The 21,864-nt window shown below is 35.1% G+C and overlaps 5 protein-coding genes across 7 annotated transcripts in view; 3 read left to right on the top strand and 2 right to left on the bottom strand.

Annotated features, from left to right (window-relative positions):
• The window catches only part of Hecw (Hecw ubiquitin protein ligase), a 66,686-nt gene extending 61,312 nt beyond the window's left edge, over positions 1 to 5,374 (bottom strand). For both annotated transcript variants that reach the window (XM_066392100.1, XM_066392102.1), the window contains exon 1: positions 4,567 to 5,374. In XM_066392100.1, the coding sequence (XP_066248197.1) occupies positions 4,567 to 4,972 (406 nt within the window). In that variant the 5' untranslated portion in view covers positions 4,973 to 5,374. The remainder of the gene's footprint in view (positions 1 to 4,566) is intronic.
• LOC136410127 (tyrosine-protein phosphatase non-receptor type 13-like) overlaps positions 1 to 21,242 on the top strand; it is a 90,942-nt gene extending 69,700 nt beyond the window's left edge. The window contains exons 1-2 of one of the 2 annotated variants that reach the window (XM_066392117.1): positions 16,012 to 16,147; positions 17,010 to 21,242. In XM_066392117.1, the coding sequence (XP_066248214.1) occupies positions 17,051 to 20,389 (3,339 nt within the window). In that variant the 5' untranslated portion in view covers positions 16,012 to 16,147; positions 17,010 to 17,050 and the 3' untranslated portion in view covers positions 20,390 to 21,242. Of the gene's footprint in view, positions 1 to 16,011; positions 16,148 to 17,009 lie in introns of those variants that run through there. The other variant, XM_066392118.1, reaches the window with a different exon arrangement.
• LOC136409921 (ATP-binding cassette sub-family F member 3) lies at positions 6,061 to 10,112 on the top strand. Its single transcript, XM_066391777.1, has 12 exons — positions 6,061 to 6,247; positions 6,306 to 6,414; positions 6,814 to 6,985; positions 7,042 to 7,256; positions 7,402 to 7,558; positions 7,711 to 8,018; positions 8,151 to 8,444; positions 8,652 to 8,714; positions 8,774 to 8,948; positions 9,006 to 9,186; positions 9,370 to 9,590; positions 9,799 to 10,112. Exons 1-12 carry the CDS (start codon positions 6,175 to 6,177, stop codon positions 9,955 to 9,957), a joined length of 2,127 nt encoding a protein of 708 aa, XP_066247874.1. The 5' UTR covers positions 6,061 to 6,174; the 3' UTR covers positions 9,958 to 10,112.
• Positions 11,095 to 21,864, top strand: part of SrpRbeta (signal recognition particle receptor beta) — a 29,255-nt gene continuing 18,485 nt past the window's right edge. The window contains exons 1-4 of the mRNA XM_066392143.1: positions 11,095 to 11,271; positions 11,340 to 11,506; positions 12,007 to 12,278; positions 12,344 to 12,568. Of these exons, the coding sequence (XP_066248240.1) occupies positions 11,217 to 11,271; positions 11,340 to 11,506; positions 12,007 to 12,278; positions 12,344 to 12,551 (702 nt within the window). The 5' untranslated portion in view covers positions 11,095 to 11,216 and the 3' untranslated portion in view covers positions 12,552 to 12,568. The remainder of the gene's footprint in view (positions 11,272 to 11,339; positions 11,507 to 12,006; positions 12,279 to 12,343; positions 12,569 to 21,864) is intronic.
• On the bottom strand, positions 13,228 to 15,581 carry Pus7 (pseudouridine synthase 7). The gene has a single exon (XM_066391811.1). The coding sequence runs from the start codon at positions 15,468 to 15,470 to the stop codon at positions 13,374 to 13,376; it is 2,097 nt and encodes a 698-aa protein (XP_066247908.1). The 5' UTR covers positions 15,471 to 15,581; the 3' UTR covers positions 13,228 to 13,373.

The following is a 21,864-nucleotide window of genomic DNA, read 5'->3' as shown; positions in this document are numbered from 1 at the left end:
ACCTAATGCACTTTGTTGAGCCATCCCGTATATTTAAAATTATGTTCAACGTCCGATTCTACCTCTATCTTATAACTTTCATATTTAAACTGTTGTTCTATCTCTACGAGGTTTTAAGGTAACTGCTGTCACATAAAATTTTGGACACCCTTGTATATTAGAAGGCAGTGCCGGTGCTACGTCAACTTCTTTTAACTTCTGACATCCTATACAAAAACCTAACACTGGTAAAATTTCAATGCTCCAAAATATTTTAGGAAGAATAGATAGATACGCCTATTTTCTGTCTATTTGTATAGCCTAATCATTATTAGCATATAATAATATTAAAAGCAAAAATTACACACTTAAGTACCTAATTAAATAAAAATTAACAACGTATACCACTTTCAAAAGGAAGTTAGTTGTTTTAGTATATTTGTAAATTAGTTGGAAGACGTTTGTTATGCGAATACAAAATTAACTTTTTTTTTTCTCCTAATGTCGCAAAGTACCTTTTTTGTTTACTTTTGCAGAAAACATGTCGGGGAATTAAAATTTTACTAGTTTCTATTAAGCTGATAACCATTTAAACACATGTAATTAGCAATAATTATTGTTTACTTATTTGTCGTTTACCAAGGCAAATATATAGGAAATACATAAACGGAATCAATGAGGCGACGGCTTGTCAGCAAAAGGTTAACAGGCATATAGCAAGAGGAAGTCTACAGAAACGGGTCTTCATTCGGCATTGCACAAACTCCAGAAGGGTTATTCAGACAGAGAAGTAATACTGGTACTCTTCATTGACATAAATGAAGCACTTAATAAAAGGACCGACAATATTTGTAATGTCTTTATGGCCAGAGCGTTCTATCGCGGTTGATGGGATGGGCAAAATCACGGCATCTTTGAGATACCTACCAAAGCAAAGCGATGGTGTCCAGAGGAACGTTGTAGCTTACTGATATTATAATACTTTATGATGGACGATCTTTAAAACATTCTACAAACCGAGAGATAACTCATAGGCATATGCGGATAACATGCTGGTGATGAGACCGTAGAAGTTCGTACGAACGAGTGCAAATTGCTTGTAGCGCAATAGAACAATGATCTACTGAGACTGGACTCAATTCTCACAAAGCAGAGCTAATACTTTACAACAGAAGACACCTTATATCCTACGAGAAACTCTTACTACTTACTACTTGGGAGGTCGATCGGATATTTCGATAGCAAAATAACCTGGAAACAAATAGCACTAACAGAGTAGCGAAGAAGGGATGAGCCTTGAAACTCATGTCTTACGCTGACCTTCTCTTCGATAAGCAGACTCAGGGTCCAAATTAAAAAAAATAACAACAGCTGGAAAATGTAATATTACCCTATTACGAATTATCATATCAAATACACTAGTTTGTGTCGGTCATAGATATAGATTACTTAATTCAATGCAATGCAATTGATTCTCAGTAGCCGCTCATTTCAAAGTACAAAAACTATTTAAAAGTTTCTTAACAAATCCTTGCGGAATTACTTCAAGAGCATAATCTCCTATTAATATGCATCATAAGCAGCCCGAAGCATAAAGACGTCAGCCACACCACGACGTAGATAGTAACCTAGACAGGATGGGGCGTCTCTCCTTAACACCGGCACATCCTTAATAATTCTGCATTGTCCTTATGGCTATTTCAAAAGAACTTATCAAGGACGATGCGCCATACTGTTCGACGGCACGTTTTTGCGGCTATTTTCAATTAAAATTCCTTAGATTGAAATGCTTTTCCATCCATTTTGACCCTCAGGTAGTTGTGAATGTAATTTAATAATTATTCTAGAAATCGTCTCAATTGTTGTGTTATTAATAATCATAAAGTTAACGCTTGACTAAAGACGTGCCGTATCTGTTACATCATAGTCATATCCCAGATGTGCAGTCCCAGAAAGACGTCTTCTTATTTTATGTATATCTCCGACCGAACTTTAGTGAGTTCTCAAATACAATATTTCACCTATTAATGATAGACATGAATATTTTAAAGTCAATATGTAATTCAACATGAAAATTGTCGTGTTTTGATAGAAAAAATTGTGTATCCTACGCTATTTTCTTTTATACATTTGTGAAAATTGGAAAATAATGTGTGGGTTGTACAGACTGATCCACGGTCGAGGTTTTCAAAATATTGATTAATATAGTTGATTTTTAACAAAGTCTTAACAAAACCTCTGTTACAGTGGATTCATAAAAAGAAGAAACTGTTTTAAAAACGTTCATGAATTTTCCCCATGTAAAAAACCGATTTTAACCTGTGTATGGTGGCACAAAATTAATGCTTTTATGGTAAGACACTAAATCTATTTAAAATGCATTTTTAAAAATAAAACACCCGATATAAAATATTGTTTCTTTAGACATCAAAATAAGGAAAAATTAGCTGAAATATTAATCGTCTCATATGCAAAAATTATAACAAAGCACGAAGTCGATTTATATATATTAATAATTGAAAATTCTTAGACGTCCATTTCTATACGGAGCATTTTTCACGACATTTTGAGCACTATCTTTGCTCTTTATCTTTCTGTTCTTACCGGGTACGTATATCGGGTATTCTTTTTAATTTTTCTGTCTAATAATCATCCGCTATTAGATGAAAGAATACACACGAGATGGAGAATCTAAGTCAAATTAGCCTCACTACCCGTTTTTTGCCCTGAAAATTCTTCAAAAGGGCATAAAATATTCCGATTCTGCCAATCTTTCCCGAAACCCCACAACCAAATTCAAATAACTCACGATTTCGAAAAACATGAAATAACCTCGCTTTTGCCGTTTTTCCAAAAATTATCATATTTTAAAAAAGATCGATAAAAACAGACTGGAATGAAAAATAGACTGAATACAATAAAAGTAAGCGACCCCCCATCAAATGGCAATCGAAAAAGAAAACATGGACAATTTTTACTGTATTTATGAGAGATCCAAAGATCCTCAAAATTTAGCAAAAAATTCTGAAAAAACAATAATTTCCATTTAAGAATATCTTATTTCCAAATTGAATCAACTAGGGGTTAAAAAAAACCTGTGGTTAAGGGTTAAAGTTACACGTCTGCAGTCTTAAACGCACGTCAGACAAAAGGGTTTAACTTTAATGACGAAACCTAAGCTTTGAAAATTAACAACTTCCGGACGTCGGTTAATGAATCTTCCCTTTAACGATTAATTTTCAAGATTTGGTCGCTAAAGACGTCAATGTATTACAAGGGCGAATGTGGGTCCTAATTCGTTTAATTATTACTAACCGTCCATATGCAGGCACGTAACGATTTGCTTTCATGGCTGGACTAAAAACTGAAAAGCTAACCACCTAAAAATATTTTCGTTTTTTGCAGCTAAAAACGTAAATATTTTTAATCATCCGATCGCCTCCGGACATAAATATTTACCAGACCTCCATTTAAAAGTTGTTACTTACTCGGGAGCCAAACCGGATATGGTGTAAACAAGAAACAAATATTAAGAATTTAGATAATAGTACAAATGGAATTTAACTTCTCGTAAATACGTGATGTAATTTATATTTAACACTTTTACGTAGAGTAGCGGGGACAATAAATTCTTAGCAATGATATGCAAATACATACCTACATAATAGAGTAATCTTGGATAGTGAGCATACACCCTAATCAGATTAGCAAAATGATGCAAAGTAGGTACATTAGAATACATTCTAAAACACATTTCAATTCAGCCGGATGTCTATTGCGTATGTATGCAAAACGGGGGCCAAAGGACTATCTTGCAAATATTGGTTTTTGTGTTGCGACGGCGATTAGTAATACGGAGGGCAAAATGCATCTAGTATAAGTAACATCAACTTTTAATTTGACCTACATTTACAGGGTTCACATACAACTTTAACTCTAATAGTAGCAGACTTCTAGTTTTTAGACCGTCGCCAATATATAATATTAATTATCCAAACAAGTTTCAGTAGCTACCACAAGACGCCGCAGGGCTCTGTTGTTGGCCCACCATTATTTCTTTTATACATAAAAGATATTAATAACTGTATTACAGGTACGGTCTGAGGCATATTCTTTTTGCGAATGATACCACGGCTTTAAAGAAATCAAAATGCGCTAAAGTAATCAGGGTTTAGGTCGGCAACACCCAGAAGGTATATGCTTTTGATATGCTTGAAATAGGTACCCTTTATAATAAAAACTGAGAAGGCCATAAAATGACAAGCCTGTTTATACATTCTATCTTCATTAATAAGCCAGATACTCTAGCAAAGAGAGGGCAACTTAATGACTGAATATTAAGTTTTGCATGAAGGGCATATTACTATTTTCTCAAAATTATTTTGTTTCACATTAATTATTAAACACTATCTACAGGGAGAATTTTCTTCTACAGGAATTTCTGAAGAAAGTACCACTTTGAAGACTCAAGAATAGAATACTGAATAGATTTTACAGGATAATTCTTTCATCAGGTATAGAAAACAAACCCTTTAGTAACTATGAGGTTAAGCATTCTTATAAATATCCATCTTAACAAACTCTTACCTGTATATGAAAATGCCAAAAAGTCTCCTTCTCTCTGCTCTGGAACTTGCCACTTCAAAGACCACTGTCCTTCCTCAATTTCTTCTGCCATCAAAAAATTTATAGAGCTTTCTACAGCAAATTCTGCTTCCTCAAGTTGAAATGCACCAGCTTCTTCCACAGGTTCATTCACCTCAACTTCAAATTCAATATCTTTGCTTTCCTTTTCGTGATCCATTTCCTCAAATCCAGGTTCATGTTCTATTTTCATCTTATCCTCAATACTATCATTAAAGCATTCCAAGTTATTTCCCAAATCCTGCCGAAGGTCTAGAACAGAATTATCAGGCCTTGTATTCAGCAGAATACATAATTCATCTCCAATCACATGATCATTGTCAGGGGTTTCTTCTGCTAATTCTGCCATTTTATTTTGGTGCTGAATGGAGTGATAAATATTGAGAAAATGTCAAAGAATATGAGAGAATGGTTACTGAGAATACTGTGAAAATCATTCTTAACTTTAAAGTTGCCATAAATTAAGTGAATACTAATTTGAGAAACTGAAGGAACGCACTGTAGAGTTTGAATTTGAATTTCTTATCCTTATCAGGGATCCTGGCATTCTGAGATATTCTTAGAGGTTTCCATGGAAACAGACTGTGTGGCGACATGCTTGTGCCCTTATCCCATTGGAAAACAATTCACTGCAGTATGATCACATTTTGGTCCATATTATTGAATTATTGTCTGAGTTTCGAATATTGTTATTCCGACAGAATTTTATGGTGGCACGGCACTGAAGAATACACTTTAATATAGAAATTACTAAATTTCTTGCTCAGAAATCAGCGTCATATACATATATATTCTTCAATCTGACAATTAATTTTAAACCAGCTGATTTTGTTGATGTTTTAACGTTGTGACTTTTTGACAATTCTCAGATGTAGTTTCTGTCCTTGTTCATATGATTTTGTCAGACAAGTCTAATAGATTTCTTTTCTGCGAGAAATAGTTTTCGTTTGGAATTCTTAGAGTTTATACAGAAATAGATACAATATCATAAAATTACAGAGTCACATAAGAATAAGACTTTATTTAAGGTGTTAAAATGCTAGTTTAAGTTCATCCGCCGTTATGACCATGTCGACATTTAATCACATTTTCAACAACTTCAGTCATAGACGTCTATATTCAACTATACCTATATTGAAACGCTGGATCTAATGGTGGTTGGGTCACCTTTTTAAAATAGTTTTATTCATGGCATTGGACACCAGCTGTTCGAGACCTTTGGCTGAATTTTTCGAGCTTATACGTAGACTGGGTATACTAGAATAAAAGAAAGTACCCCAGTTTTTAAGACGCCAATAAAACATACGTTGTTATTTAAAAGTAATAAAAAGCGGTAATAATGCGACGCGCTATGTTGCCTTTCTGCTTCACTGTTTATTTAATTTGAATTATCGCTCCTAAGCCATATTCCTTTTCATGTCAATGTCTAATCTACCAACAAAAAGGTAGGTTAGGTTTGTTTTATGGACATTTTTGTTCCAAAAACCATTTATTTGTTAATAAAAATACCATTTCGTATAGTTTATCGATAATTCTAGTTAAATCTTTGAAATGGGAACGTGTAGTGAGTATATAAAAAATGTTTTTCCTGCTATAGACGAAGATCTAAAACAATATGTTGAAGGTAAGACCCTATATGAAAGTGCCCATTTAATACTGATTTTTAAATGAACGTGTTCTAGGTGTCTTAGAAAATAGTGCAGATGAATTTGAGGATAGTGAGGAGATTTATGAAGCGGTAGGAGCAGTTTTACATGAGGTTTCAACAGATAAAACTGAGGAGGACATCAGGTATTTAAGCATTATGTTTTAGTAAGTGGAGAAAGTGCTATGAAGCTTTGCAATCCTATTATAAATTACAGAGCGTGTCAGCGATTTTTATTTCCAATTGGCTGTTTTTCATAACATTTTTACATATTGTTCAATTGTGGTGTTAAACTGTTATTGCCTTGGTTATTACTTTTTGAAGTGCCACAGATAAGACTGTTTGAACTTTAAATGCAAACCATTAGCAGAAGTCCAGTCGACTAAATAGTAGTAACTCACAGTTTTAAGTAGTTTGTATGTATTTTTCCTCTTGCAACATATTAATATCCAAAAAATGAAACTTTTTGAAGTCATATGGTTCTTGAGATATTCTCTTGTAATGCTTTAAAAATTCAGGTGGTTCATTTGACATTTTTTTTCAAGGAACATTTGCAATGAGCTTCTTAATCTGCTTCAGCCAGGAAAAAGTTCAAAAACTAACGGGGCTTTGAAAATATTAGACGGCCCAATTCACTTAGGGTCAATGGCAGGAAACCAAGAGAACACTATTGAAGAAATCAAAAGCATTTGGGTAGCACAAAGAGATGATTCATTGGTAGGATCCTAAAAAAATGTATAGTTTCTATATCTTAAAGCTTTTGAAATTGTCAGAAGGTGGATGCAAGGAAACTGGAAAAAGCAGAGGCAAAGTTGCAGGGAAAACAGGAAAAACGAGGCAAAGAAACAAAAGTTGTTTCAGCACCTAAATTGCAAACAGCTACAGCCTCTCAGGTTATTAATAAAAAAGATAGCAAACTTGAGGCCAAAGGGAACAACAGAGCTCAGGACATTAGGATAGAAAATTTTGATATAGCATATGGAGATAAGTAAGTTTTTGCTTTTTTTAATGAAAATACTAACATGAATTAATAAAAAAGAAAAGTTATTCACTGAATAAAAAATTTTACCTAAATATCTATATGTATTTGATCCATGCTCTCTACTAACTGTTATGTCAAATTTTAATTGTAGAGTCCTACTACAAGGAGCTGATTTGACTCTTGCCTTTGGAAGGCGTTATGGTCTTGTAGGCAGAAACGGTTTGGGTAAAAGTACCTTACTGAAACTTATTTCTTCTGGCAACTTAAAAATTCCCTCTCACATATCCATTCTTCATGTTGAACAAGAAGTATGTATTAATGTTGCATGAATTTTTTTTTAGATGTTTTAAATTTTTAAACTCTTAAAGACATCAATATTCAGCAAGAAACTTGTATTTGTTTTTGTTTGAAATTGAAATTGTCCTAGAAGTATCATTTAGCAACTCATGTGTCCTTCTAGGTGGTTGGCGATGAGACTCTCGCTATAAACAGCGTTTTAGAATGCGACACTGTACGTCAAAATCTTCTAGAAAGAGAAAAACAAATAAGTGCGGCCATTAATTCAGGGTCCACCGATCCCGAACTTAATACTCAACTATCAGAAATATACGCCCAATTACAAAATATTGAGGCTGATAAGGCGCCCGCTAGAGCGTCGGTGATTCTTGCAGGTTTGGGATTTACCGCGCAAATGCAGCAAAATCCGACGAAAACTTTTTCCGGTGGATGGCGGATGAGATTGGCACTGGCGCGGGCTTTGTTTTCTAGGTAAGCGTGTAGGAAATAGCTACAAGATTTATATTGATAGGAGTGATAAAAATTGCTGCTCTTAAAATTTATGAATAATTTCGTTTTTCGTCATTTCCATTAGCAGTTTAATTCCTATTTTTGTCTTCTCAGGCCTGATTTGTTACTCCTCGACGAACCAACTAACATGTTAGACATTAAAGCAATTATATGGTTGGAAAACTACCTTCAAAATTGGCCTACGACTCTGCTTGTGGTGTCTCATGACCGAAATTTCCTAGAAGCAGTGCCTACGGACATCCTTTATTTGCATTCGCAAAGGATAGAACATTATAAGGGAAATTACGAACAGTTTGAGAAAACCAAATCAGAGAAGTTGAAGAACCAGCAGCGAGAGTACGAGGCTCAGCTACAACAGAGGCAACATGTGCAGGAGTTTATTGATAGGTAATTTTTTTATTATAAATAATCATCGCTATTAGCTGCATTGTACTCAAATGGTAGAAAAGTTTACATGCACACATACGGTAAAAAGTTTTACTGCACACATGTATGATGTTGACACACTTTCCATTGATGTGTTGTACAAACTGTGATTGGCCAAAATGATGCAACTTCAAACAATAATTGACACTAAAATTCGTTTTTTTACAGATTCAGATATAACGCCAATCGAGCTGCACTTGTACAATCAAAAATCAAAATGTTAGAAAAAATGTGAGTTTAACAATACGTTATTCAACTAGTAATGACTAACCAAGAACACTTTTTTATAGGCCTGAACTAAAACCCATTCTCAAAGAAACTGAAGTAGTACTGAGGTTACCCGAAACTGAGCCCCTATCTCCCCCAATTTTGCAATTAAATGAAGTAATGTTTAGGTACCATAAAGATAGAGTGATATTTTCAAATGTAAACATTGGTGCTACAATGGAGTCTAGGATCTGTATAGTAAGTTCTTTCATTGATTGCATGAGCAACTCTTTATTTAAACAATTTTTGTTTTAGGTCGGTGATAACGGAGCAGGAAAAACCACACTTTTGAAAATAATAATGGGCATTTTCACTCCTACCTCCGGTACTAGGCATGTGCATAGAAACTTAAAATTCGGCTATTTCAGCCAACACCACGTAGATCAACTGGATATGAATGTTAATTCTGTAGAACTTTTACAGCAAAATTTTAAAGGTAAAACGAAATACATGTAGTATTAATAAAAATAAGTTGGCCCAGTGTAAATTTATGCATACTAATGAAAATCTATAAAATCTTCCCATTCTCATCCCATCCATTAGTTGCTCTACAACTATCAACCATGCTTTCTATGTTCACTAAATCGGTAATTAAATGAATGTTAAATTCATTTCATAGGCAAACCAATAGAAGAGTACAGAAGACAGCTTGGCAGTTTCGGAGTATCGGGTGATTTAGCTCTTCAAACGGTTTCTAGTTTATCCGGAGGTCAAAAATCCCGGGTAGCCTTCGCTAGTATGTGCATGGGTAGGCCCAATTTTCTGGTTCTTGATGAGCCCACCAATCATTTAGATATCGAAACCATAGAGGCCTTGGGCAGGGCCATTCAAAAGTACACGGTAAGTTTGTTATCGTTGAAGCAAACGTACGTTCGTTCAATCAAAAACGACATCTTTTAGCCTTGGAAATGCAATTGCATGTCTGAGATAATATTAAATTTTAATCACTATTATGTTCAACAATTGTAACTACAACAATTAAACTAATCTCAGACATGTAATATGTCTTTAAATCATATGATTCGTCTAAATTAAATTTATTTAAAAGGGAGGTGTAATTTTGGTGTCTCACGACGAGAGACTTATCCGTATGGTTACCACTGAGCTGTGGCATTGCAGTGAAGGTACGGTTAAGAGCATAGAAGGCGGATTCGACGAGTATAGGAAAATTGTGGAACGAGAGCTGGAAGCTGTTCAAGCCAAGTAATATCTTAAATAAACTATTTTAACCTCTGTCTCCCATCTTATGATAGCAAATTAAACAAATTGAAATGAATAATGTAATGTTTTAGTATTATTGCAATTAACGTTTGAGCAGCCTGTGATTGTATAAATGAAGAGAAATAAATGACTTTCAATAAAGGTGAAATGTTCTTTTTAAATTATCCGTCAATAATAATTTTTGGCTCCAAACATTTAACATAAACAATTTGGGATATTTAATAAAAAATTAAGCTCTAAATAATATTCAGTACTCATAGAAGTTCCTATTGTGCTCTCAACAATAGGGACTCTGACTGCAGAGAATGCTTTGAAGGCGATGAGACATTTGAACACAGGCATGCTTAGATGTATGCCAAAATATACAGTGCGTGGGACAAGCAATTTTATTATCCAATGAGATCATGGCGACTCACTTCAGCCCTACTGAACTTGTCGGGCTTATCAAGTCGATGAGATTGCTGTAATTCTACTTAGGCAAGACACACGCCTATTCGTAGCAAAGGCAGTTTTTATGCCTCTTGCCTTTTCTAATTGATTAAATGGTACATAATATAGAGTGCCCCGAAATTAGCAGATTACCAAAGTTAAATAGCGAGATCTTCAATCTTAATATCAGCGTATTCGGTATCAGTGCACAATTATCGCAACAATATGGTGAAGAATTCTTCGCCGTCAGTACGTTCTGTTTGAATGCCTAAGTTAGCCATTAACTTATAAACTATATTAAAAATACTTCGTTAGTGAAATAAGTTTACAGTTTATACGTACACTAATCTTTAGAATGCCACAATCATATGTTTTCACATCACTAGTAAATTTATAATATAAAGCTTTTGGTTTTTATTCTTAATAAAAATTTATGACCAGTTGTTAAAATTTCCATTTTAATTGTCCTTAACCTTCAAATTAATATTAATAATGAGCCTTTCGCTTTGTTTTAAATTTTTGCTTATAAATAATTTCCTCTAATCTATTCTACATACTATACACGGAACACTGCTGAATATGTAGAAAATGTTTGAAAACCTAATCAGTCAGAATTGTCGTTTATTGACACTTGACTCTATATATTTATGACATAGTCATAAAACATCACTCACTCATTAGTGTGGGGTAAACAAATAAAAGGGAATTTGAATTTTCAATTAAAAAAAACTAAAAGAAACTAAAAACAAGCGTTAAATTAGAAATTTCTTTGTTAAACTTTCTCCCTTGTATTCTGAATTAAATTTCATAGTTACCATGGTTGTAGATCTACCCCTATTATTAGCTGTTCTGCTAGTACTCCTTACCATATGTGAGTATTGTAAATTGCATGCTGTTATTCATATCTTTTTTATTTGCAACAAAATCATCCCATCACAGTAATCTTCATTGTACAGCGAGTGCTAAAAAGCAGCAAGAGACACGTTCTCCTTACCGGACTCAATGACAGTGGAAAAACCTTAATATATTCCCAATTAATTTATAACCGACATATAATGACCTACACATCTAGCCAGGACAACTTTAACCAGTACAACTCTGATGGAGTAAGTTTAATGCTTTAATATTCTACACAGATACTCTTATCACAAGGATTCCACATGGCACTGACTTACATCATTGCTAAGTTCAAACATTTCTTCTTAAAGTATTATGAACACAGTTATAAATCTTCAGTTAAATTTTTGTTACTTATTAAATGTGTTCTTTATGAATCAATTAAGAGTCTCTTAAGAAGCTTAATTATTGTTGAAAAGTATAAGGTATTTTCAACACAAACATTTAAACATTTTTCCAAGGTATTTTGGTGTAGAGAAAGTTGATCAGAAATCTACCCCTCAAGTAGTAAGTTTAGCAAGAGTAAAAAATTCTCATTTAGTTGGAAAACATTGTTATTAGTTTGTTGCCCTATACCCATGGAAACTATATTACTAAGGCTATGAAGTTCCACGCTATAAGATCTTATCAGCTTTAGGAGTTGCATTTAGACTTTTTGTAAATGATTTCATATTGTATTATTAGGTACAATAATTTATTCCTATTCTAGAAAGAGTTAACAATAGTGGACCTTCCTGGATTTCACAGCATTAGACAACAATGTTTTGAAAAATACAAGGACTCTTCAAAGGGAATTGTATATGTAGTTGATTCAGTCACTTTAGCAAAAAACATTAGAGATGCAGCTAATATTTTATATAATATACTCACTGACCCAGTTATCATGAAAAACAAGCCAGGACTTTTGATTCTGTGCAACAAACAGGACCAAACTTTAGCCAAAGGCTCCAACATCATTAAGAGTATGTTAGAAAAGGAAATGTAAGTGTTTTGTTTAATCAAATGTTATTTTGTCCTTATTTATGTGAGCTATTGGGTTTTTTTAGGAATACTCTACGCAATACCCAATTGAGCCAAGTAAAACAACTGGACTCGAAAGAAAAAGCTACTAACAAACTGGGTGATATTTCAAAAGATTTTTCATTTTCTAGCCTGTATTGCAAAGTTGAATTTGCTGAGGCTTGTGCTTACAACAAAAATGGTTCTGTGAACTTAGAAGATTTGAAAAAATGGATTAGAAAAGTCACAAATTAAGTTTTTTTTAAATTTGAGTGTCAAATGTTTATGCCATTATTTATTGTTTGTTTATACGTACAATAATATATGCTATTTGTAAAAATTCTAATGTGTGGTCATTAATTTTCTATTATTTGTGAACCTATACGACCTATAAACTAATTAAATTGAATAACCAGGGGACATTTTGTAAAGTGGTTTATGTAGGTTTATAGATTACATGGGGACGATAGATATAAGATATTATTCAAGACGATGCTGTATATCGGAAACTAAAAAAGATACTGCCAAACAATTTTCGTTTCGAGCTAACTCGATCATTAGTTTATTTCGTATTTCGAATGTTATTTATCGTGCTACCACTATGTTGAATCATCTAAGAATCAATATAGCTACGAAAACGTACTAAAACTTTACAATTTGCCATTTGCAAAGGTCTGAGCCATAGGATGAATGATAATAACGGTACGATAGCCTTCAAACAAGATATGCCAAGAGTCAGCCGTAAAACTGCACTAGCACCAATGGGTCAATCGTCTACTAATTCAATAACGGAATATATAAACCAATAAAGGTATTAATTCTAAATATGTCTTCGCGCAGTTCAAAAAGAATTGAAGTAGTTGCATGAGAATGTCACTGTACAACAGCTCATTGTCTAAAGGATCTATCTCCCCATAAAAGTGTACCTGGATAAGTTTTTCATTCTAATTTTTCCAGGAAATTATTAAAGGCAAAACACTCAATTCTAAATTCCCAATATAATTTAAATCTTGTAATATTATTTATGATTAAATAAATGAAAAGAGATTAACAAAAACAAATATTCTCAAACAACATTTAACTCGTATTCTTTATTTTCTTGTTCTGGCTTTTACTATCTCCATCACCTAATTCTCGTTTCATGCCATGATTCTCTGGTTCTTCATAGATTTCACTAAATATTCTCTTCTGAAAGTCCTTATACTTCTCTGTGTCGGCCAATAGGCTGCCTTGTTGTTCGTTTGCATCTATTTGTGTGGTTTGTGTAGAGTCATAATTATTTAATCCTGCTTGAGAGCTGCTGGAAGTGTTACATTTTAGCACCTCCCTTAAAACCATGGTTGCATATGAGGCAGCATTTAATGTGAAGGCTATCACAACAGCTTTATATGTGCCCTTCTCAATGCTTTCTGGTAATGCTTCACCATTAAGTTCTTCTAAGTCTGACTGAATCAAATTATCAGTCGAATTATTGTAGTACATTATTTTCCATTCCATATCTTGAACTTGCTGTACTAGTTTCCTGTAGGTTCCACTTAAGTTGTAGGTTTTCACTTTTTGCTTGGGCATTTCTAAAGTTAGGCCATACCCTTCAAGCACTTCTTTATAGCACTGTTTTAAGTTTTCTGGGTAAATAACATCAAAACCTGGAAGTGGCAGGACTATATCAAAAATTGAATACTTGTACAGTTCTTCTGCTGTCAAAGGCCTTGCTAGGAGTCTATTTTTTATTGTCTCAGCTGTAACATGATCTTCAATGTCTTCTTCATCATCATTCTCATTTACTCTCAGTTCTTCTTCACCCATTTTATCAATAAGCACCAAGTCCCCTACTACTGGTTTAAGACCAAATAGTTTCATCCTCTTGGAAGCCATTTTATTCCATACTAGGCTTTGAAATGCATGAATATACATCAGTCGAATGCTTCTGGGAATAGACTCCAAAGCATTAACATAATCATTTCCATGATGTTTAGCTATCCCTTCAAGCAATTTCTTTTCTAGGCCATTCTGCTTCTTACCACATATTTTCAGTGCTTTAACTGCATCTCCTGTGTCAGCATATATTTGTTTTGCCGTGTTTATAACTTGTGTGGGGTCATCCCCAGGTTTAACTTTTAAGATAAGATTAATAGCCTCTTTCCAAGAGCCTGTCAATAGCTTAATTCCAATTAAATAAGTAGGGACTTCCTTCTCATTACCAAAGCGCTGAAGACCATAGTAATTTATAAATCCATGTTCCTTTACATGGTTTAATGAAAGGTTTATCAAATCATCTTCTGCTTGAACATTTCTTAAAGCAATTCTAAATCTATTTCCACTGAGATCCCCAAGTTTCAGACACTTTTCTTTGAACTCTATGTTGCCAACTTTTAAATTTCTGGCATTTCGTAAACTAGCAATGAGCTTTGCTGGTTGGTATTTCTTTACACAGCACCATTGAGTTGTTTTGGCCCTTCGATCCTTTAGTCCAGCATAGTATATTTTTGCAGCCGGAATTTTGAGAGCTTGTGATATTTTAAAGCATGCATCCATGGTGTCCATCATTTCTTTGTACACAATAAAATGAACAAATTCAGGAGTATGTTCAGGCCATTCTGAACGATTGCTTTTTTCCTTTTTGTCCCATTTTTTAAATGACAATATAGTTTTTTCATTTTTTTTAATTGTAGAGGCCACAACATGCTTTCCAAAGTATGCCTTGATGCACTGATGGATGTCTCTCCGCTCATCTTTGGCTAAATTTTCAGCTTCTAATTCAACTGTAGAATCAACATCATTCTTCTTAATTAAATCTCTCAATGCATCCCACACATCTTGGGGGATTTTCTCCATTGGGGATTTGACTGTGGTTTTATATGACTTACTGTCATCAGAAGGAGTAAAATTGGGAACATTTAATTGGGTTAGTTTAGCCAGTCTGCCTTCTTTATCAAATTCATTGACTTGGAAGTCAGAAAATCTCGCTTTTATTACTGCTGAATAGCCTTCCAAATCACTAATATATTCTGAAATTCCTACATCCTTCTCTGAGAGTTGATCCTGATGTTTGTATTGTGAATTTTCATTTTTTCTTCTACCAAAATTGAATGAACCACTAGAACCATCCCTAATGCTGTTTTTTCGGTTTTGAAAACCGCCACGTCTTTTTATGTTTTTGCGCGTAAAAGACATTTTCGTGATAATAGTAATGTGCTTCTTGCTTATTTACAACTGTTTATAAAGGATTATTACAGCATTGGTAATTTACCGGTGAAGTTGAATATAAAACCGTGGATTTATCACAGAATAGAGTAGAAAGCAAATGCAAAACATAACCAAAAAAAATGGTTAAGCAGTTGACATTAGAATCAAGAGAGGGATTGCACCCAGTACATATTACTGCACTGAGTACTGTGTGCGTTAACGATAGGCTAAAAGCGAAAACATGGTGGCACATACTCTTGCAAATTTTGTGTTGTCTCTTAGATAGCGTAATAAATTTTCTTCTGCTCTAAACTTCAATTAAAAAAGCTACCTATTTAGTAATGCCGATAACGTATAGCATTAACCGCTCTAGAGATTTTTATGACTCTTGGTGCACTAAATATGAACATCATTATAAGTGAAGAACATACTTTGTAAACACGTAACGAATTGATGCGAAAGGCCTTAGGGCCAATTACTGATTTTGAAGAGAGATAGAACTATAAATGTCAAATCACGATTTTAGTTTTTTGTTTAATTATGTTTATGTTTATTATTTATCATTTTAAATTTACAATAGATACTAATAATCTCCAGAACTCGCAATTCTCCACTTGAAAGCTTGAGCATTTAATCTTTTATTTGAGGCAGAAATCTAATTAATGGTAAGCTAATTTGATTTAAAAAAAATTAACATTACTCATTGGTGATTTCATACACCTGACTTACCATGACATGCTTGTACGGTGCACCATGCTATCAACTTGTTGGCCGGTGGGTTTAGGACTAAAGAAAGTTATAATAGACTCAAAGATCCCCATATGTAAATTCCTAAACAGTTGTTTTTTACTTATAGAATTTGCTTTGATTCTTGCAGGTCTTTTAATTTCCCTTTGTTGTTTTGTTTTGAACAATTCTATTTTTTTAATTTTTAACATGTTAGTCACCCAAACGAAACAAAAAATTTATAGCTTTGGGCCCAAGCAAACTTACACAATGAATTACCAAACCATACCTAATAATTTACTCTATTGCCTAAAAACAAGTAGACATCTTACTTTAAAATTTTAAAGAAAGTCTAGAAATTTGAGTCTTATTTGATGAGGAGTAGAAGTTGTAAGCAGACTGCATCTACTGGATTTACTGAATAGACATCCAACTATTTTTTTCTTACAGGGTGGTAGATCTTGCCTCTTAAATATAACTAATGTTGACTAAAAAGTCCCATAGAGCTCTATTTTGGGGACCTTGCTATTTCTCAAACATCTGTCAGTCACTAATGATACATAGATTGCCTTGGTTTGTTTGACTACTAATGCTTGTTTATCTTATGAGTGGCTACGACAAATGAAGCAAGAGACTAGTACGATCAGAGTTGCCTTGATTTGAGTACCAGCAATACAGATCTCAAATTTTTCTGCAAAATTACAATCTGGTGTTTTGTTTAAACAACCTCACAGAGAATACTAACCTGAGCCAAAATGAAATAGAAACATTTGTTATACTTTTTTTTGGTATTATTTAAAGGTTAAAGAAGTCACAAAGTCAATGCCGGTTTCATCATCAACATGTCTCGACCACTATCACGGACTGACAGTAATACGAGCCTTGCCTTGAATTCTCCAAGCCTGGAAGACTTTCTAACTGTCAGACCCTCAGGACTCGAAGAAATTGAAATATGGGCCGTCCTATGTCAGAGTGTTCAAGCTTTACAAGATTTATTCCTCTCAGACGGAGTCTCTACTCGATTCGCCTTGCCAGTACTTACACCGAGCACTCTAAAGCTGTCTTCGAGAGGACGGGTTAATTTCCAACCTACAGACTTAGTCATAGGAGCCTTTGGATCGTCGGCGTCTTTAGCCAACTATCTAGCACCAGAGTACAATGTCACTAGGGGTTATTCGGACACGGAATACGAGCGAATGTGGGTGTTTTCTCTAGGGCAAACATTGAAACGAGCCGCAGTGACTGGTCACAGCGCCACATCTCGATTAAGTGGCGAGCTTTGTCAAGTGCTGACTGATATGACACTCATCCCTGAACCTTCGAGGGCATCTTTAATGTATCTGCTGGATGTGATGTCGCAGTATTGTAAGCGGCGACAGCAAAAGCGCCCATTTTCACATATAGTGATGAATCTACATCAAGAAGCTTTGGCTGGGCTGGAAGGTTCGAACGACATGCTTAATTGGGGACCACCCGCCATGCCCAAGTTAGTTCCAAGGGCAAAAACTATTTCAGAATGCAGCGACAGATTTAGCACCTTACAGCGTAGATTACGCTTGTTCGATTCCACTCCAAAACTCACCAAGGAAGTTTCCACGAGCATGGAAGACTTGAATTTCAGCACAGTTAATAATACTCCTGGGAAAGTCGTTAGACCAAAAAGCATTTGCTTACCTGAAAGCTTATACAGGAAGCAAAATAATGAGTTTATGGGAGCTCGCGGTCGTCGGATGCGTCGTAATCCGGTACAACGAATTGCTTCTCGCTTATATGGACCAGATTTAACACTAAACAAGACCGGGTGTGTGGGACCTGAATTCGTGGTTAAAGCGGCCCTTCCTGCTAAGCAGTTAACGACTCATTGTAAAGGCAATAAGAAACGCGTTACTGTGATCCTTTTAGACGGTCAGAAATTGGATGTAACGTGTAATCCTAATAACACCACCGCCGGTCAACTGTTGCATTTGATCATCGAAGAGGAACAAATTGAGGAGAACTTCATGTTAGGACTCTCAGCACTTATAGCAGGCGATTTCGTGTTTATTCCCTCAGACACCAGGATTACCAAAGTCACTAACTCCCGCAATGTAGATTTAATTTTGTATTTAAGAATAAGGTTCTTTCTTCCTTCGCTTAGAGGTCTGCGAGGATATCAGGCGAGACATTATCTCTATTTACAGTTGCGAAGGTCAGTATTAGAACATCAGTTGCCTAGCTCCTTTTCTCAAATAATCGAATTAAACGGGTTAGCTCTGCAGGCCGAATTCGGAGATTATCGAGAAGGTGCAAAAAGCTATTTTCTGTTGGAACATTACGTGCCCGAAACTATGATTGCTATTGTTGATGATGAGAATCACCTGAGAGGTGAGCTCGTGAGTGCCCACATGACTAGGAAGGGTTTGGACAGAAACAAAGCTGAGCAGGAGTTTATAACTTTCGCTCAAAATTTACCTCAATATGGAGGACACTTTTACACTGCAGTGTGGATGCTGAAAGACAACAGCAAGAAAGATGTCTGGCTGTACATCAGTGCACAAGGCGTAAGTATTTTCGAGCGAGGCAAAGCGGCCAGTCATTTTGGTCCACGGCTTTATGAAACTTTCGAATGGAAGGCCATTCAAACGCTCTGCTACAGTAAACATTACCTATCGGTTATACCGCACAATAAATTGAAGAAAATAAAAAAATACAAATTGAAAATGGATCATAAGAAAAGCTACTTTGCCTTTCGGCTAGCCTCGTTGCATCATCAGTTCTTCCTTAAACTTCGAAGCGAGTTTATGTCACTGCAATCTTTAAGTCAACATTTTGGAATACCATTAAAGGACATTAAGAACGCCACAAATTCGCTTTACAAGCTTGATCAGTTCGGGGAAGAATACGGGGAGAAGGGTGACGATCCAGAGTTTAAGCTTGAATTTAATCCTTTGTTGAATCGATGTCAGAGCAACAGGCTGCAGTTGATGCAGCGATCGACTTCTGATCAGAAATTAATTGACTGTTCAATAAGCGAAGAGCAACAAAATAAGGAGAACGAGAGGCCTGTTGGGGCTCTGGATAGTTCCTTCTTTGCAGGCCTGCCCCTCAGTTGTGAGAAGAGACGTGGTGTTAAAATGGGTACTAGGGCTTTCTCTAGAATAATTCCTCGAGTATCCCGAAGCATGGAAGCCGTAAATGACCCCCAAGAGTATTTGGAGCAAGCCTCTTTGTCATCAATGTCGTTCGCTTGTAGCTCCCCTTCGGAAGAAGGGCTCAGATTTTCCGAGGGAGACGCGTTTGTTTTAGACACAACATTAAAATCAGTCTCCCAACAGAACTTCCTACCTAACTTCCAAGAGACCATCAATGAAACTTTCCTGGAAAAATTGAACAACATGTCCTTTGCCGAAGAAAGGGTTCTTTCAACGGTGCTTATAGAGCGGGACCAGACTGGAAGCTTGGGACTTCAGATTACCGAGGGCTCCGACGGCAACGTGTACATTCAGTCAGTAATTCCGGGAGGTCCAGCTTACTTCAACAAAGACATTATGAAGGGAGATCAAGTCATTGCGGTCAATGGACAGAGTTTATTAGGCAGAAAATACTGCGAGTCACTAGAGCTTCTGAAGAGTACACGAATGAAGGTTGAGTTCGTACTATCTCGTGTGGTACAAACTTTCACTACATCTCAAAATATCAAAGTAAATAGATCAACATCGTTAAGGTCTCGACTGGGTAGATCCCCGTCAGTGGAAAGTCAAGTGGAGAAACACACAATAGAGTCCTGCTGCGATTTATCCAATAACTTTAAATACGTGAATAGATCACCAGTAAAAGAGACCGCGGCTAGTTCTATAAATTACCATTACAACACTCTTCCAGCATACTCCACGAACAATTTGGATGCAAGGTCTAGCAATAATGATCGAGCAGTGATAGTGGAAATGATTCCGAAAAAATGTTGGGCCATTTGTGATAGTCGCTTAGCTAAAGCGCGTTCTGAGTGTAACATATCCCAGAATGTAGGGAGCGAATTAACCTTCATTAAGAAAAAGCAGACCGTGGCATTGCCGAGAAGTTTAGGGTTAAGCAGAAAGTGGCAAGGTCCAGTGAGATATCCTGTTACCCCAGTACGAAAGGGGGCTGCTGATAACACGGCGAGAGGTAACACCAGTTCAGATGAAGAACAAGTTTTTATTTAAGTAATAAATAAGTGTTAACTTAATACTACGAAAATTGTGATATATTTGCGGAATAGGTATCAGTATTAGATTAACATTGACAAGAGGCTGAATTTCACTTTTCATACAATATTATGTAATTGGGTAAGTTCGAGATATGTGCTATTTATCAGAGTAGTAATGTTTTAGAGAACATTTAACCAAATACCAGAGTTACATGATCTGCCATATCTAATTAAGAGAAAATAAGCGAAAAGTATTTTCGCTGAGTCGAAAAAATTATACTGGATGTTTCCACTACAGATTACAGGAAAGGGAAGTATTATAATCCTTTATCGAGATAAACCATCGGATTGAAAGGAACTTTTGATATTTGATTAGAAACTCGCCTTCCGTTTTTTGTTCATAAATACTAAAACATTCTGGCAATTCTATTAGGAAGGTGAGGTTTGGTAGCCAAGCCGCCCGTGCATTGAGAAAACGTTTTCCTAATCGGTCGAAAGGTGACATGACTAAATAATACTATATATCTTTCGCGATAGGTATAATTGAAATGTTGAGCTCTTCTTAATATATCTGGGAATTTCTTCACGCACAATAGATATTTTTAAATAATTATTTAAATACTTATTATTTAAAGTGTTAGTTCATTGGGAAAGTCAAGCTTTAAATGATGTCGGCCATGTATTAAAATCACGTGCTATTTAAAATTAAATTTACAATGTTAATATAAGAATTGTAACTAGTAATGTAATTGATAAACAATGAAAACCGTCCATATAAGTATATGACTTAAGCCGATTACTGATTAAAGTCGGTTATTGAACAGACTGATATATTTTTAATAACTCGTTACGTACATTTTTTTCTCTAGTTTTTGTTCATGTTTCTATTTTATAAGTAATAATTAAGATCTTTACTTGTGATTAACTTAATTTTTTAATAAGACTCGATCCGGATTAAAACTATTAAAAGTGCAACTGTGCAGAAACTATACTCATGTTGTTTTTTTTTAACAAAATTATGTATTCCAAAAGATTTGACTCATACTAAACTGAATTTCACAAGCTGCAGGTCTGCGATGATAGCTAGTGATTGTCGGATTAATCGTACTTACGGTGATGGAAGGCGTATAGAAACTTATTAAAAATTTTAACGCCTTCTGGTTGACCGGCTCGTATGTAAACTTCTGGACTAATTTATGGCCCCAAAAATATACTAGAACTCTATTGTGTTGCATATATTTTCCTAACATTTTGGTTTACTTCGATATCTTTAATAAATAAAAAATTATGGACAAAATTAGCACTGTTTTTCTTTTGTTCAACTAACGTTACTTTATTCATTTCTTGTAAGGGATTATTTGTTTGGTACCTGCCCTGATCCTTCGTCTATCTCTTTGCTCATGCATCCATTAGTCCCCCTCTGACTTCCTATTTCCGTTTACTGACTTTTCCATACATGTTGGAGCGTTCCTTCACTATACTATATCTAAA

The sequence above is a fragment of the Euwallacea similis genome, chromosome 7, assembly GCF_039881205.1.
Source record: "Euwallacea similis isolate ESF13 chromosome 7, ESF131.1, whole genome shotgun sequence".
Lineage (NCBI taxonomy): Eukaryota > Metazoa > Arthropoda > Insecta > Coleoptera > Curculionidae > Euwallacea > Euwallacea similis.
Note: the sequence above shows the minus strand (reverse complement) of the source record. Positions and strands in the feature narration are given on the sequence as shown.